The sequence below is a fragment of the Pleurodeles waltl genome, chromosome 4_1 (genome assembly GCF_031143425.1).
Source record: "Pleurodeles waltl isolate 20211129_DDA chromosome 4_1, aPleWal1.hap1.20221129, whole genome shotgun sequence".
NCBI lineage: Eukaryota > Metazoa > Chordata > Amphibia > Caudata > Salamandridae > Pleurodeles > Pleurodeles waltl.
Genome location: NC_090442.1, coordinates 990,078,582 through 990,094,280, shown reverse-complemented (window position 1 = coordinate 990,094,280; position 15,699 = coordinate 990,078,582). Strand labels below are relative to the sequence as shown.

General features: G+C 40.2%; 1 protein-coding gene across 50 annotated transcripts in view; it reads right to left on the bottom strand.

Moving 5' to 3' along the window:
• LOC138288307 (mucin-19) overlaps nucleotides 1-15,699 on the bottom strand; it is a 1,675,551-nt gene that overhangs the window by 627,998 nt on the left and 1,031,854 nt on the right. For 49 of the 50 annotated variants that reach the window (XM_069229764.1, XM_069229784.1, XM_069229763.1 and 46 more), the window contains 2 exons: nucleotides 13,811-13,873; nucleotides 6,463-6,525 (listed from right to left, as the gene is read on the bottom strand). In XM_069229764.1, coding sequence (XP_069085865.1) covers nucleotides 6,463-6,525; nucleotides 13,811-13,873 — 126 coding nt within the window. The remainder of the gene's footprint in view (nucleotides 1-6,462; nucleotides 6,526-13,810; nucleotides 13,874-15,699) is intronic. The other variant, XM_069229788.1, reaches the window with a different exon arrangement.

Genomic DNA, 15,699 nt, shown 5'->3' with positions numbered 1-15,699 from the left:
TATTTGCCACATGTGGTAAATATTGTTACCCTATGCAGATTAATTTACCATGTGTGGTAAAAAAAAGTCCTTTCCTAGTTTCGACATTAAAATGAGACATACAAAGCTGAATGGCTTTTCAACACACTGAGGTCCTGATTATGAGTGTGGCAGTCTTTCCGACATGGACCGGGCGGTAAAGACTGCCACATTACAAGTAGGCCAGTGCGGTCACACCGATGCGGCCCGTGGTGAGCTCCTCTGGGCCTGCGGCAGACCTCAGACCGCCGGCCGTATTAGGAGGCGACATACCGCCAGGCTTTTCGCAGCAGTCGCCCCAGCATGAAAAGCCTGGTTGTAACGCACCCAGCAACAGGAATCCCCATTCCTGTTTCCTGCACATGCATCTACACACCTCCATGCACCCTTGGAAATGTCCATACAATTGTAAACAGCAACCACACATATATCCACAAACACCCCATACCCTCTCACACTGACATACACACACCCCCACTTACACATACGCACCCCCCTCTGCAATCATTCACACTCCCACCCCCACCCCCTCCACATTCAGACACACCCGCTCTACACAAGCATACATTGACACTCTCCACCTCTGCATATGCATACATGCACACATTCCCCCTCATCTGCATACTTGCACACACCCCATCTGCACACTTGCACCCCCGATCTGCATGCAAGCAGACACACATCCCCAACTGCATACATGCAAACACCCCAACAGCATACATGCAGACACACCCCAAACTGCACCCATCCATCCAGACATCCTCTCTCACAAACATGCACTCAGACACCCCCATACGCACACATACATGCACTCAGACACCCCCCTTTCAGACACATAAATGCACTCAGACAAATACCCCCACCCCTCTGCATATAAACACACAAGCACTTGCACTCTGACACACACTCCCATTTCCTTCCAGTCAGACACACACACACCCTCCATACACACTTGCATGCACACACGCACACCCATTTCGCTACACATACACGCACACACCACACACATGCAGCCAACGCCCCCCTTTTGGATGGTTCACATACCTGTTTCAGCGAGGTGGTCATCCAAGAGGGGATGGTTCCTGGCATCTTCCACTGCCAGCACCGCACTGTCGTAAAGGACTCCGCCACGTCAGATTATGCATCATAATACCCTGGGTGAAGTCCTGTTGCCATGGTCTAGTGGCAGTGGAACTGCTTTTCTTCCTCCATTGGCCAAGCTGACAGGGTTGGATTTCTACCCAGAAACGGGTGGAAATCCTAAGCAACTCCTAATATGGTGGTCTTTGGACCACCAACACTGCCGGTCTTTTGGCGGCAGCAGCTTTGGCAGTCTTGCAGAAAGACCGCTGAAGTCATAATGAGGGCCTGAATTCTGTACATTATGACCTTTAGAGAGCCTTTTGTCCCAATAATGTTTGACCTGTTGGAATTTATCAGTGGAAAAGTTCACTGGAAAAATATCAGGGTGTGATTCTATAATGATTTTATTTGCTGCACAAACTCCTACTTCCTTGGGGGAAAAATGTAACCCTGCACTGAGAATTTTGTACCTAATCCATCGTATATACTTCAAGAAAGTAGTTAAAAACAATGAAGCATGGGGAACATGATTGCACCAAGTGGTGAAATTAAACCAAACTCCTATATGAGTAGAATCTTTAATGACAATACAAAAAACTGGCATTCTGAATTTGTTACTTGAGACATGCATGCCCTGGTATTTTTTTCATGAATTGTGCATGATACAAATACAAACACTCCCAAAAAACAGATGAATATTGAATAGAAAGATTGCCAATTGCAACTCACTCAGTGATGGTGGCCTTCTAACATCTGCAGATCAACATGTATGTGATTGTCTTAAAATGAAGCAAACTTTTTTCAGTGCCGTCCATTTTTCTTAAATTCTACATTATAGCACTTAGAAAAGTTTACTTTTTAAAAAGAATTGTTGAGGAGTAGGCAGTGGTCACCTACCAACTCTTTATCCCAGTTTCTTTATATTCACACAGTGGAAGGAAGTCCAAAGTTACTCTGTTCTTTTTGTGAATGGGTTATCATCAAAATGCAGTGGTCAGCATTTTCAATTCGTTTGACTAGATTACATTTCAAAACATTGATCCGTCACATATAGATTTGGGGGCCGATTCACAAAGGTAAACTTAGATGTTTGGTTTAAACTTAAACAATATGTCTACATTTACGGCTTTGGGACTTCACAAAGGGCATTTATGACTAGTATCCTTAGGTCCACACTTGAGATGGAATCTTCGCTGCGAGTGCGGAACTAAAGATACTATTCGTAAATGCCCTTTGTGAATTCTCAAAGTCCTACACTTAGATGTTTGGTCTAAATTTAGACCAAGGTTGTCTTTCTGAGTTCGGCAGTCTTTTCCTTAGACTGCCGAAGTTGCAGGTGCCAGAAGACCACCGTGCTGGCTGTCTTCCGACTGCCATATTATAAGTCCTGAAGGATTTCTGCCACAATTTGGGCGGAACTCCTCCAGTAGTCATGCTGGCTGTTGGAGTGCACAGGCTGTTCCACCACCTGACTGGCCCTGCCAGTAGGACACAGCTGCCGTATTACAACCTGTAATACGGCCTGGCGGTGTCCTGATGGTGGGGTGTTGCCGGCAGAGGGAGCAACAGGTCCAGTCACCTCATGAAGGAGTACCACGTAGGACGAGGTAAGAGTCCTCAGCAAGGGGAGAAGGAGGGGTGTGTGAATGGATGTGTGTGAGTGTGTGTATGCATGCAATGAATGGGGGTGGGTGGGGAGTGTTTGTGCATGCGTGCGGTTGTGTCTGTGTGTAAATGTGATGATGGTGATGCATGTGTGAGAGAATGTGAATGCTTGCTCTGGATGCGTGTGTGCATGCATGTAGACAGTGGTGGAGGTTGTGTGTGTATGTATGTTCAGAAAAGGAGGGGGTGGAGGATGGAGAGTGTATGCCTGTCAATGGGGGTGAATGTACTGAGTGCGTGTGTGAGTGGGTGTGTCACACATGTGAGTGTCTATGTGTGTACAGATTTGGGGGGTGCTGCATGTGTGTGTGCACATGATTGTAAGAGTGTTGTAAGTGAGTGAGTGCAGGATGTGCATGTCTGTGGGTTCGTGTGGGTGCGTGTATGTATGTGGGGGTAAGTACAGGGATCGGGGTGGGGGTTCAGTACTGGGAGCGGGGTGTTTGGAGGTTCCTGGGGGGTTCAGAAAGGTGGGGGTTGGAATGTTGTAAGGGAATGGGGTGGGGGGCTCTTGAGTATATGGTAGGGGGTGGGGAAGTCATCTACCGGTGAAAGGAATGCAAATTCCTGTTGCTGATAGCCTTTCCACCAGAGATTACGTGGTGTTGATACCACTACAAAATCCCGGGTGGAAAGGGGATTTGTGATACCGTCGGTGGTATTGGGTGAACCGCGGGGTTGAAAATGCTCATCGCCAGCCCAGTGGATCCAACCGCCTTGGCGGTAGGAACAGATTAGTTGGCATTGTGGCACAGGCCAAACCGCCACACTTGTAATCTGGCACTCTTCACCGCTACCCTGGACGCCGGTTAAAACACCGCCCCGGAATGGCAGTCAGGTTACCGCCAAACTCAGAATGAGAGCCCAACTTTCTCAGTTTACCTTGTGCATCAGCCCTCGGTTTTTATAGGGGATTGCCAACATTTGACCTCTCAAAAGACTGAATAGGTGGAGGATGATATCCCATTTTAAGAGTCTGGAAAAGATTACTGACTTTCATATTTGGATTGGTAAATTAGAAAAAGCATATTTGCATTTTCAGACTCCAGGTTGGACTATTTGCATCCACATAGGTGCCTTGTATATATGAGTGCATATTTTAATGTCATGAAAATAATATCAGTAGGCAATGCACATATTAAGAAGCAAGTATGGGGGAAAATCATTGAAATACATACTTCCAGTGGTTGTTGTATAGACTGTAGTTCCAGTGGTGGTTTTGGTGGGTAGAGGTGTGGTGGCTATAGTAATACACAATGAGGGAAGTATTATAAAAAGCTACACATTTTAATACTTCAATTCTAGTTATACGTTTTTGTAAAAAACATGTAGAATATATGAATGTAATCAATACATTTTCATCTATTCATACAATTAAAACATTTATTAAAAGCATGTAACTTTTTTTCACCAAGTGAAAATCTTCAACTTAGATGCAATGCAATTAGACAGGAACTTATAACAGTATAACCTAATGAGTAACACAGCTAAAATACAAATGTTATACATTTGTAAACTAGGCCCCTGTTGTAAAGCAACAACCCTTTTAAGAATTTGGGCTCAGGATTGTGAGGTATTTACCATTTTTAGCATGTATGGTAAAATAAAATGTCCTTTCCTAGTTTTGATAGTGAAATGACACATATAAAGCTGAATGGCTTTTCAACACACTGAGGGCCTAATTATGAGTGTGGCGGTCTTACCGACATGGACCCAGCAGTAAAGACCGCCACAGTACAAATAGGCTGGTTTGGCCAAAGCCAAACGGCCACAACGCCACCCGGCCCGCCAGTCCCCTCGCAGTAATACGGCCTGCGGCAGACCTCAGACCGCCAGCCGTGTTAGAAGGCAGCATACCGCCTGGCTTTTCGCGGCAGTCGCCCCAGCATGAAAAGCCTGGTTGTAACGCACCCAGCAAAAGGAATCTCCATTCTTGTTGCCTGCACATGCACCCTCACACGTCCACACACCTCCATGCACCACCTGAAATGTCCTCACAATTGCAAACACTCCCCACCCAACCACACATGTCTGTACAAAACTCTCAATCCCCTCTCACACTGACATACACCCCCCCACTCACACATACGCACCCCCTCTGTATTCAGACACCCCCTCTATGCACACATACATTCAAAGCACTCCCCCTCTGCATATGCATACATGCTCACATTCCCCCCTAATCTGCACACTTGTACACTCCCCCATCCGCAGACTTGCACACACCCCCCAGCCACAGACTTGCACACCCCCCCTTTCGCATGCATGGAGACACATACTCCCATCAGCATACATGCAGAGATACCTCAACAGCATACATGCAGACACCTCCCCAACCACACGCATCCATCCAGACACCCCCACTTGCTCTCTCACAAACATGCACTCAGACACCTCCATTCGCACACATACATGCACTCAGACACCCCCCTTTCGCACACATACACGCACTCAGACAGATACACCCACCCCACTGCATACAAACACACACGGACTCGCACTCTGACACACACCCTCCCTTCTGCTTCATTTGGACACACGCACACCCATTTCGCTACACATACACGCACACACCACAAACGTGCAGCCAACGCCCCCCTTTTGGATGGTTCACATACCTGTTTCAGAGAGGTGGTCGTCCCGGAGGGGATGGGTCCTACCATCTTCCACTGCCAGCACCGCATTGTCGTACAGGACACTGCCACGTCAGATTATGCATCATAATACGCCTGTTGGAGTCCTGTTGGCATGGTGTACTGGCAGTGGAACTGATTTTCTTCCTCCGTTGGCCAAGCTGACAGTGTAACCTAATGGTGGGGCGCTGCTGGCAGTGGGAGCAACGGGTCCCATCACCTCAGGGATGAGCACCACATCGGATGAAGTAAGTGTACTCTGCAAGGGGAGGTGGTGGGGTGCATGAATGGATGTGTGTGAGTGTGTGTATGCGTGTAATGAATGGGTGGTGGGAAGGGAGTGTTTGTGCATGCGTACGTGTGTGTCTGTGTGTAACTGTGGCGATGCTGATGCACGTGTGGGTAAATTTTAATGCTTGGTCGGGGTGCTTATGTGCATGCATGTAGACAGTGGTGAGGGTTGTGTCTGTGTGTATGTTCAGAAAAGGAGGGGGTGGGGGATGGAGTTTGTATGTGTGTCAATGGGGTGAATGTACTGAGTGCGTGTGTGAGTGGGAGTGTTATGCATGTGAGTGTCTATGGATTTGGGGGTGTTGCGTGTGTGCGCGTGAGTGTAAGGGTGTTGTGAGTGAGTGAGTGCAGGGTGTGCGTGTCTGTGGTTCTGTGTGGGTGCCTGCGTATATGTGGGGGTAAGTACAGTGATCAGTGGTGGGGAGTACACTACTGGGAGCCCCCAAACTCGGAATGAGGGCCCAAGTTTCTAAGTTTACCTTGTGAATCAGCCCTCAGTTTTTATAGGGGATTACCAACATTTGAACTTTCAAAAGACTGAATAGGTGGAGGTTGTTATCTCATTTTGAGAGTCTGGAAAAGATTACTGACTTCCAAATTTGGATTGGTAAATTAGAAAAAGCATATTTGCATTTTCAGACTCCAGGTTGGACTATTTGCATCCACAGAAGTTCTTTGTGTATATTGGTGCATATTTCCATATCATGAAAATAATATCAGTAGGCAATGCACATTAAGAAGCAAGTATGGGGGAAATCATTGAAATACATACTTCTCGTGGTTGTTGTATAGACCGTAGTTCCAGTTGTGGTTTTGGTGGGTGGAGGTGTGGTGGCTATAGTAATACACAATGATGGAAGTATTATCAAAAAGCTACACATTTTAATATTTCAATTTCAATTGTAGGTTTTTATTGTAAATTTATAATCTATATATATATTCTTGAATCCTTAGTGATGTGAAAATGAATAGAATCAATATTTTCATTTACTCTTACAAAAAAAATCAAACAAAAGCAAGCTATTTTTATTACCAAGTGAAAATCATCAACAGAGACATAATGTAGTAAGACAGATATATATAACAGTATGACCCAGTGAGGAACACAGCTAAAATACAAATGTTATGAACTTGAAACTAACCCACAGCTGTAAGGCAACAACCTATTTTAAAAATTTGGGCTCAGGGTTGTGAGGCATTTCCCACATGTGGTAAATATTGTTGCCCTATGAAGATGAATTTACCATGTGTGGTAAAAAAAAGTCCTTCTCCTAGTATCACATTAAAATGGTATATAGATAAAGCTGAATTGGTTATGTTTTGTAAGTTTGAACGTTCATATCAGTAGAAAGCTATCAGGGTGTGATACTATAATATTTTTAGATCCTATTTACATGGGAAAAATAATTTCCCCGCACTTGTAATTAGTGCCGTACCCATCATATACATTTCAAGTGCATAGTTAAAACAGTGAAGTGTAGGTAAAATGATTCCACCAATTGGTGAAATTAACCCGTAATGCTATTTGTGTAGAATCATTTATGACAATAAAGTCAACTACTAGTCTGAATTTTCTTCTTGAGTCTTGTGTTGACTTGTATAAAGGTTTTCTCATGAACTGTGCAAAAAATAAATACAAACAATCCGAAGTATTTTGCAAAAAATTAAGAACTAGCACAAAGTTCTTTCTATTTTTTTACTGTACTTTATACAATAGAGTTGAACATTTTGTTTACAATTATGTAACAATGGCCAGATCACAAAAAAACTGCTTGCGACCCGCATATAATCTTATGATATAACTTATGATGTAGTTAGTCCATTTTTACAATTCTGTATATGGGTAGATCATAGTCCAGGCTACCAGAAGAATATTAAATTGGAAGATTGCAACTTGCACCTCACTTCAGTTGGTGGCCATCACAGTGATGGTGGCCTTTTAATGCCTGCAGATCAAAATGTATGTGATTGCCTTAAAGTAAACATTTTTTCAATGTATTACATTTTTCTTAAAGGCTACATTGAAGCACTTAAAACAAGTTTACTTTTTAAAAATTGTTTTGAAGAGTATGCATTGTTCTCCTACTGAATCCTTCAACACAGTTTTGTTTACATTTGCACAGTGGAAAGAATCACAAAGTGACTCTGCTCTTTTTGAGAATGGGGTATCACAGAAACTTGGGAGTCAGTTTTTTCGACTGAATTACACTTGCAAAATATTGATCCAACACATATACATTTGGTTTTTATAGGGGGTGCCCAACATTTGACCTTTCCAAATACTGAATAGGTGGAGGTTCTTATCCCATTTTAAGAGTCTGAAAAAAGATTGCTGTCTTTCAAATTTGGTTTCGTAAGTTAGAAAAAGCGTCAACAATGATGGAAATATTTTTAAAAATCAACACAGTTTAATACTTCAATTTCAATTAAAATATTTTGTCATATATTGAGAATCTATATATATTCTTGATTTTTTTGTATTGTGCAAATAAATGTAATTAATACATTTTCATTTATTCTTAAAATTAAAACATCTATTAAAAGCAAGCTATTTTTATCACCGAGTGAAAAAATATCAGCAGAGATAAAATTTAATAAGGCTGGAGTATATAACAGCATAACCCAATGAGTTACACAGCGAAAATACAAATGATATGCTTTTTTAAACTAAGCCCCTGCTTTAAATCCACAACCCTCTTAAAAATGTGTGCTCATGACTGGGAGGTGTTTACCACATGTGGTAAATATTGTTAGCCTATGTAGATGGATTTACCGTGCCCTTCTCCTAGTATCAAATTAAAATGACACATGAAAAGCTGAATTGGTCATGTTCTTTTCGTTTGACCAGTGGAAGGCTGTCAGGGTGTGATACTATACCATTTTTAGATCCTGTGCAAGCTCATAATTCTGTGGGGAAAAAAATACCCTGCACTTGTAATTAGTGCCTAATCCATTATATACACTTCAAGTGCGTACCTAAAATAGTGAAGTATAGGTAACATGATTGCACCAATTGGTGAAATTAATACAAAAAGCTTTATGTGTAGAATCATTATGTCAATAATAACTAACATTCTTAATTTTCTTCTTGAGTCTTGTGTTCACTTGCATTTAAAGTTGTTATCATCAAGTGTGCATAGAAAAAATACAAACACTCCTATACATTTTGCAAAATCAAGAACTAACACAAAGTTCTTTGTGTTTACTTTACTTAATACAACACAGTTGTACATTTTGTTAACAATTATGTAACAATGGCCACATGCACTAAATGCCGATGCTACTTATGTAGTTATAAGTCTGTTCATAAAATTCTGTATGTAAGTAGGTCATATTCCAGTCTACCAGATGAATATTAAATAAGAAAATTACAAATTGCACTTCAGTTCAGTTGGTGGCCATCATAGTAATGTTGGCCTTCTAATATCTGCAGATCAAAATGTATGTAATTGCCTTAAAATAAAGTTAACCTTTTTTACAATGCAGTTTTCCCCAGCAATAAATGAAAAAAAGTATGGCCATTCAAAGGGGGGCCTTGCTACGTTCATTTCAGCATGTCTAAAATTATTGTGTACTCGAATATATGTTGAAAACAAAGATTTCCTGGTAGTGAAGCTAAACGGGTGGCATAGGGATCATTCAAACCCCCTCCTCCTAATCAATGTTTACATCCACCCAGATGCCCAATCAAAAAAATACATGTAATCGAAATTGATAGATAGAATCGTAACTGCCCATCAAGATCTAGGCCCCCTTGAGCTTCTGATAATAGGGGATTTCAATAAAAAACTATTAAATCCCTTTGAAAGGGATACACAAACCATTTTGCAAGATCACCTATGGGCTGTACCACAACAATCTCTGGCGGAAAACGAGAGAGGAAAAGCTGGTACGCGAGCACTCACTCTAGTAAAAGACTTTGAGGCTCTTGGGCTTAGAATTCTAAATGGGAGATACCCTCAGGACACTCCACCAGCACCTACCTGTTACGCTAACCAAACCCACACAATAATTGACTATACTGTGGTCTCACTATTTCTGCTTACATTAATTACAAAGTTTTTGATCATAAAATCAGATATGAGTGATCATGGCCAGCAATGCCTAGAAATAGGATATGATCCACTTACTCACAACTCTGTACAAACCATGCCAGGAGACGTCACTACAATAAACTATAATGTTACTGTGGTTACAGATGGTCCGAAAAACTAAAGAAATCTATAGGGGTCCGATTAAGGACAATTTTTGCACAATGTAACATGGACATAACCATGGACCCAATAGAAACTTGGTCACTCTTCCTAAACAATTTTGTGGTTAGTCTTCTTGTAGATCAACCACAAAAGGGATATCGAAATAAGGCACGGGGTGCAAATACAAACATAAATATAAATTATTCAGCACATATTATTAAATTAAGGAAAGAAAGAAATAAAGTATTAAAATTGTATAATAAGGACCCAACAAATGGCTATATTAAGGCTGATTTAAAAAATCTAAATAATGCATATCGGAAACAACTATGGGAACATAAACACCAGAAACATCAAGACCTTTGGGCAAAAGCCCTATTTCTAAGTGAAAAACAAAATACTCAGGGTTTTTGGAAAATGGTCAATGATTTGAATAAGGCCCCAAGCACTTTGTTTAGTTCAAATATCCCGGAACCCGTCTGGGTTGATTATTTAAATCAACACATTGATGAATTCAAGCTAGTTGATAAAATCTTAAAAGTGGCTACAGAAAAATTAAGTCCAGGGAAAATTATACCAAAATCCCTTTTCGTCCAAAAGGAAAATAAAGAAATAACTTTCTCAGCAACAGAAGTTAGCAATTTAATAAAAAAAGTAAAAATGGGAGTGCTCCCGGCCCCAATGGGATCCCGAATGATCTGTTTATACTAGATTCGACTTACTGGGGTGAAAACCTTGCCCCTACTTTCAATCATTGTATACTGTCAAGAAGTATTCCCAAATCCTGGAAATGAGCGATAATTCACCCAATATTTAAAGGAGGTAACAAAACAAAACCTGAGAATTACCGACTAATAACTCTAATAGATGTAGAAGCCAAATACTACGCAGGTCTCCTATTGGAACACCTCCATAGCTGGGCAATGGAAAATAGTATCATCCCTCCTAACCAGACAGGTTTTGTAAAGGGCCTAGGCACCGCTGCAAACATATTAACTTTATCAATGATTATTGACAAATGCCAACACAAAAAACAGCCCCTGTATCTGTGTTTTGTGGACTTTAAATCAGCTTTTGATCTGGTCTGGCGACCTCTCTTATGGGAGAAGCTAGCTTCCTGGAGAATACCGGAGACTTTATTAAAAGCCATACAACAGCTACATACACACCCATGGATAAGTGTCAAGGTAGGGGATGGCTCCTTCCTTTCTAGGAAAATTATGACATAGCAGGGATTGAAACAGGGCTGTGTGCAGGCACCATTCCTTTTCAATCTCTTCTTATCTGATTTATCTGTGGAATTAACAGGGTAAATGGGCACTCTCCAAAGCTCGGCAATATGATTATTTCAAATCTGCTATACGCCGATGATGTGGTTCTCCTGAGCCAAACTAAAGTAGGACTACAGAGACTTATTTTTAAGATATTTGAATACGCAGAGCAGAGTGGAATGGAAGTTAACCAGGATAAAACTAAAGTAATGAGAATCAGTAAAACAAATCCTTAAAAATCAAATGCAACTCACAAAGGGGCCCTCTGGAACAAGTAAATCAGTGCAGATTCCTTGGTGTACTTTTTGACGAACGTGGTTCCTTTCTTTCTCAGAAACAGGAGTTATATAGAAAAGGCCACGTGCTATTATTTGCTTTCGAAACTCTAAAAAAATTCCTAACTGCCCGTAGCTATCGGCCCCTGCTTAAAGTCATCGCAACCAAACTAATTCCAACTCTAGGATATGGAAGCGAAGCTCTGTGTTGGCAAGACGCTACTATTTTAAATAAACTCATTGGAAAAGTCTTTAGGTCCCTATTTCAGCTACCGGGATAAACCTCATTAGCACAAATTAGGCTGGAGTTTGGCTATGTAAACCAAAGCATAGGCAGAAAAGACAGCTATATCAAAGTCTGGAAACAGTTACAGCTGGCAAAGGAAAATCCGCTCTGTCATGCCCTTTGGAAAGAGATCAGCTGAAACACCGCAGCCACTGGGCGCCGGTACTTAGACCAGGCACTAATCGACCTAGGGGCAGTGGAGTTATGGGACTCAAATGTCTCTTACATTTCTTTTTAATTTTTTTTAAATCGGATTGCAAAAAAAAAGATCATTAATCATGGACAAGGATTTACTAGCTACTAGATCACACTCGTGGATGATCATTAATGATTCTAAACTTTTAAAGCTTCAGCCGTACCTGGAGGCAGGGTGGACCAAGACAGATAAAGATCTTTTCATTAAATATAGATTTGGGAGTATTCCGGGAAATGCCCTCCTAGTCCCATGGGAACGCTCTCTAAAAATCCCACAGTGTAGGCTATGTGGAAACGGAGAGGAAGATATAATTCATTTAGTTTGTATCTGTAACGTTTTAAGAACCTAACACAAACTTCTATTGAAGTCATTATTTAATCAGAGGGGAATACGGTCTTGCTGGCAAGCAGTGATTGCCTGCCTCAAACCCCAGGACATTGTTTTAAATGCAACATTTTTGAAGTTTCTATGCTTGGTATCACGAAAACTTCTAACGGTAGAGGACAATTAATATAAAAAATCTTTGCACAGGAGTGTGGGAATCCCCTTTTTAGATAACAATAAGTTTTTGATATGCTTTTTATCATCTAGATTGTAGAATGTTAAACTGATATTTTGTATTGTATATTTATTACTTTTTATAGAATAATGTGATGTATCGATGTATTGATTTTTATTCATTACTCATCAAGAATAAACTTGTAACTTGCATTACCATTTCTGATAACTTTCTGTATCAGGGTGTTGTAGTATAATAATCTTAGCTTCTGTGCAAACTCCTATTTCTATGGGAAAACAATGTAACCATGTGCTTGTAATTAGTAGCTAATCCATCATACACTTCAAATACATAGTTAAAAACAAAGAAGTATAGGGAACATGATTGCACCAAGTAGTGAAATTAACCCAAGATGCAATATGTGTAGAAACATTTATGACAATAAGATGAACTAACATTCTGAATTTGCTTCTCAAGACTTGCATTCACTGTTATAGTATGGTTTTCTCATGAATTGTCCATAAAATATTACCAACACTCCAAATGATTTACCAAAATCAAGAAAGAGCAGAACGTTTTTTGTATTTGTTTTACTTTACTTTATAGAATATAGTTGGATATTTTGTTTACAATTATGTAACACTGGCCGCATGCTCTAAATGCTGATCACAAAAAACTGGTTCCGACCTGCATAGAAATGTATGATGTAACTTATGTAGTAATACGTCCATTTATAAAATTCTGTTTGTGAGTAGATTGCAAATAGTACCTCACTTCAGTTGGAGGCCATTACAGTGATTGTGGCCTTCCAATGTCTGCAGATCAAATTATATGTGATAGTCTAAAAATAAAGTAAACTATTTTTCAAAGCAGTACACTTTCCTTAAAGGATACATTTCAGCAGGTAAAAAGTTTACTTTTTGATAAATGTGTTGAAGAGTCTGCAGTGGTCTCCTACCAACTCCATCATCACAGTTTTGTTTACATTCACACAGTGGAAGGAGTCCCAAAATGACTCCATCCTTTTGCAAATGGGGTATCACCAAAACGTAGGAGTCAGCATTTTCAATGTTTTTGACTAAATTCAACTTGAAAAATATTTATCCATCACATATAGATTTGGTTTTTATAGCGTATGCCAAACATTTGACCTTTCCGAATACTGAATAGGTTGAGGTTGTTATCCTATTTTAAGAGTCTGGAAAAGATTACTATTTTTCAAATTTTGATTGGTAAATTAGGAAAAGCATCTTTGCATTTGCAAACTCCAAACTGGAGTATGTACAGCCATAGAAGTGCTTTGTACATATGACTGATTATTTTCTTATCATGAAAATAAAATCAGCAAGCAACGCACATTAAGAAGCAAGTATGGGGGAAATCATTGAAATACATACTTCCAGTGGTTGATGTATAAACCGTGGTTCCGGTTGTGGTTTTAGTGGGTGGAGGCATGGTGGCTATAGAAATAGACAATTATAGAAATATTATCAGAAAGCTACATATGTTTCTCCTTTAATTCCAATTATAAGATGTTGTCATATGTTGAGAATCTATATATATTTCCCAAATGTTTAGTGTTGTGCAAATGAATATAATTAATACATTTTCCATAATTCTTACAATTAAAACATTTATTAAAAGCAAGTTATTTTCATCACCAATGAAAATCATCAACAGATGTACAATGTAATAAGACAGAAGTAAATAACCATATAACCCAATCAGTTACACAGCTGAAATACAGATGTTATACATTTTTAAAATAACCCCCTGCTCTAAGACAACAGCTCCTATAAGAATATGGGCTCAGGATTGTGGGTATTTACCACATGTGGTAAATATTGTTACCCTATGGAGATGAATTTACTATGTGTGGTAAAACAAATATTTCTCCTTGTTTCAACATTAAAATAAGACAAATGAAAAGCTGAATTGCTTTTTAACACACTGAATTCTGTACATTATGACCTTTAGTGGGCCTTTCTTCCAATAATGTTCTGCAGGTTTGATCTTCTGGAATCTATCAGTGGACAAGTTAAGTGGAAAACTGTCAATCTATAATAATTTTATTTGCAGCGCAAAGTCCTACTTCTGTGGGAAAGAAAATGCTATATGAGTAGAATCATTTATAACAATAAAATGAACCTACATTCTTAACTTGCTTTTTGAGGCTTGCATTCACTGGTATTTAAAGATTTTCTCATGAAGTGTGCAAAAACAAATACAAACAATCCAAAGGATCAGAGTGATGGTGGCCTTCTAATGCCTACATATCCAAGTGTATGTGACTGTCTTAAAGAAATCTTTTCTTCAATGCAGTACATTTTCCTTGAAGACTACAGCCCTCATTATGAACACAGCGGTCGAATCCGCCGTGTTCATGCTGACGGTCTTACAAGTGACCACCAGCTCCCCTGGAACCCCGCCGGCCGTATTAAGAACATTCCTCTGGGATGGCAGGCGGAAACCGTGTTTCCACACGTCGGCGCAGACGAATTCCTGGCCGGGACATTGACGGCGGCTCCACATGGAGCCACCGCCAATGCCTCTGTGTGGCGGGTGCAGCTGCACCCATCGCGCAGATCACTGCCCGTAAATACTGATTTTACACAGAGAACAGGCCCTGGGACTGGTTAGCAGTACCCAGGGCACCATAAGAGTCAGGAAAACACCAGCAAAAAGTGGAAAATGGGGGCAAAAAGTTAGGGGACCTCTGCAATCAGCCCTGTTTTCTCACACTGTGCAAAATCTAATTTCTATGGGGAAAAAATTAACCCTGCACTTGTGAATACTGCCTAACCCATCAAATACTCTTCAAGTAGGTAGTGAAAAACAATGAAGTATAGGGAACATGATTACACCAAGAGGTGAAATTAACCCGAAATGCAATATTGTATGATCACTTATGACAATAATATGAACTGGCCTTCTAATGTCTGCATATCCAAATGTATGTGATTGTCTTAAAGTAACCTTTTTTAAATGCAGTTCAATTTCCTTGAAGACTACATTGCAGCACTTAAAAAAGTTTACTTTAAAAAACAAAATGTGTTGAACAGTAAGCAGTGGTCTCCTGCAGAATCCTTCAACACAGTTGTGTTTACATTCACACAGTGGAAGGAGTCCCAAAGTGACTGTCCTTTTTGAAAATGTGGTATCACTAAAACTTGGGCGTCAGCATTTTTAGTGTTTTTTGCCTGAATAAAACTTGCACAATAATGATAAATCAAATGTAGATTTAGTTTTTATATGGAATGCCCAACATTTGATATTTCTAAATACT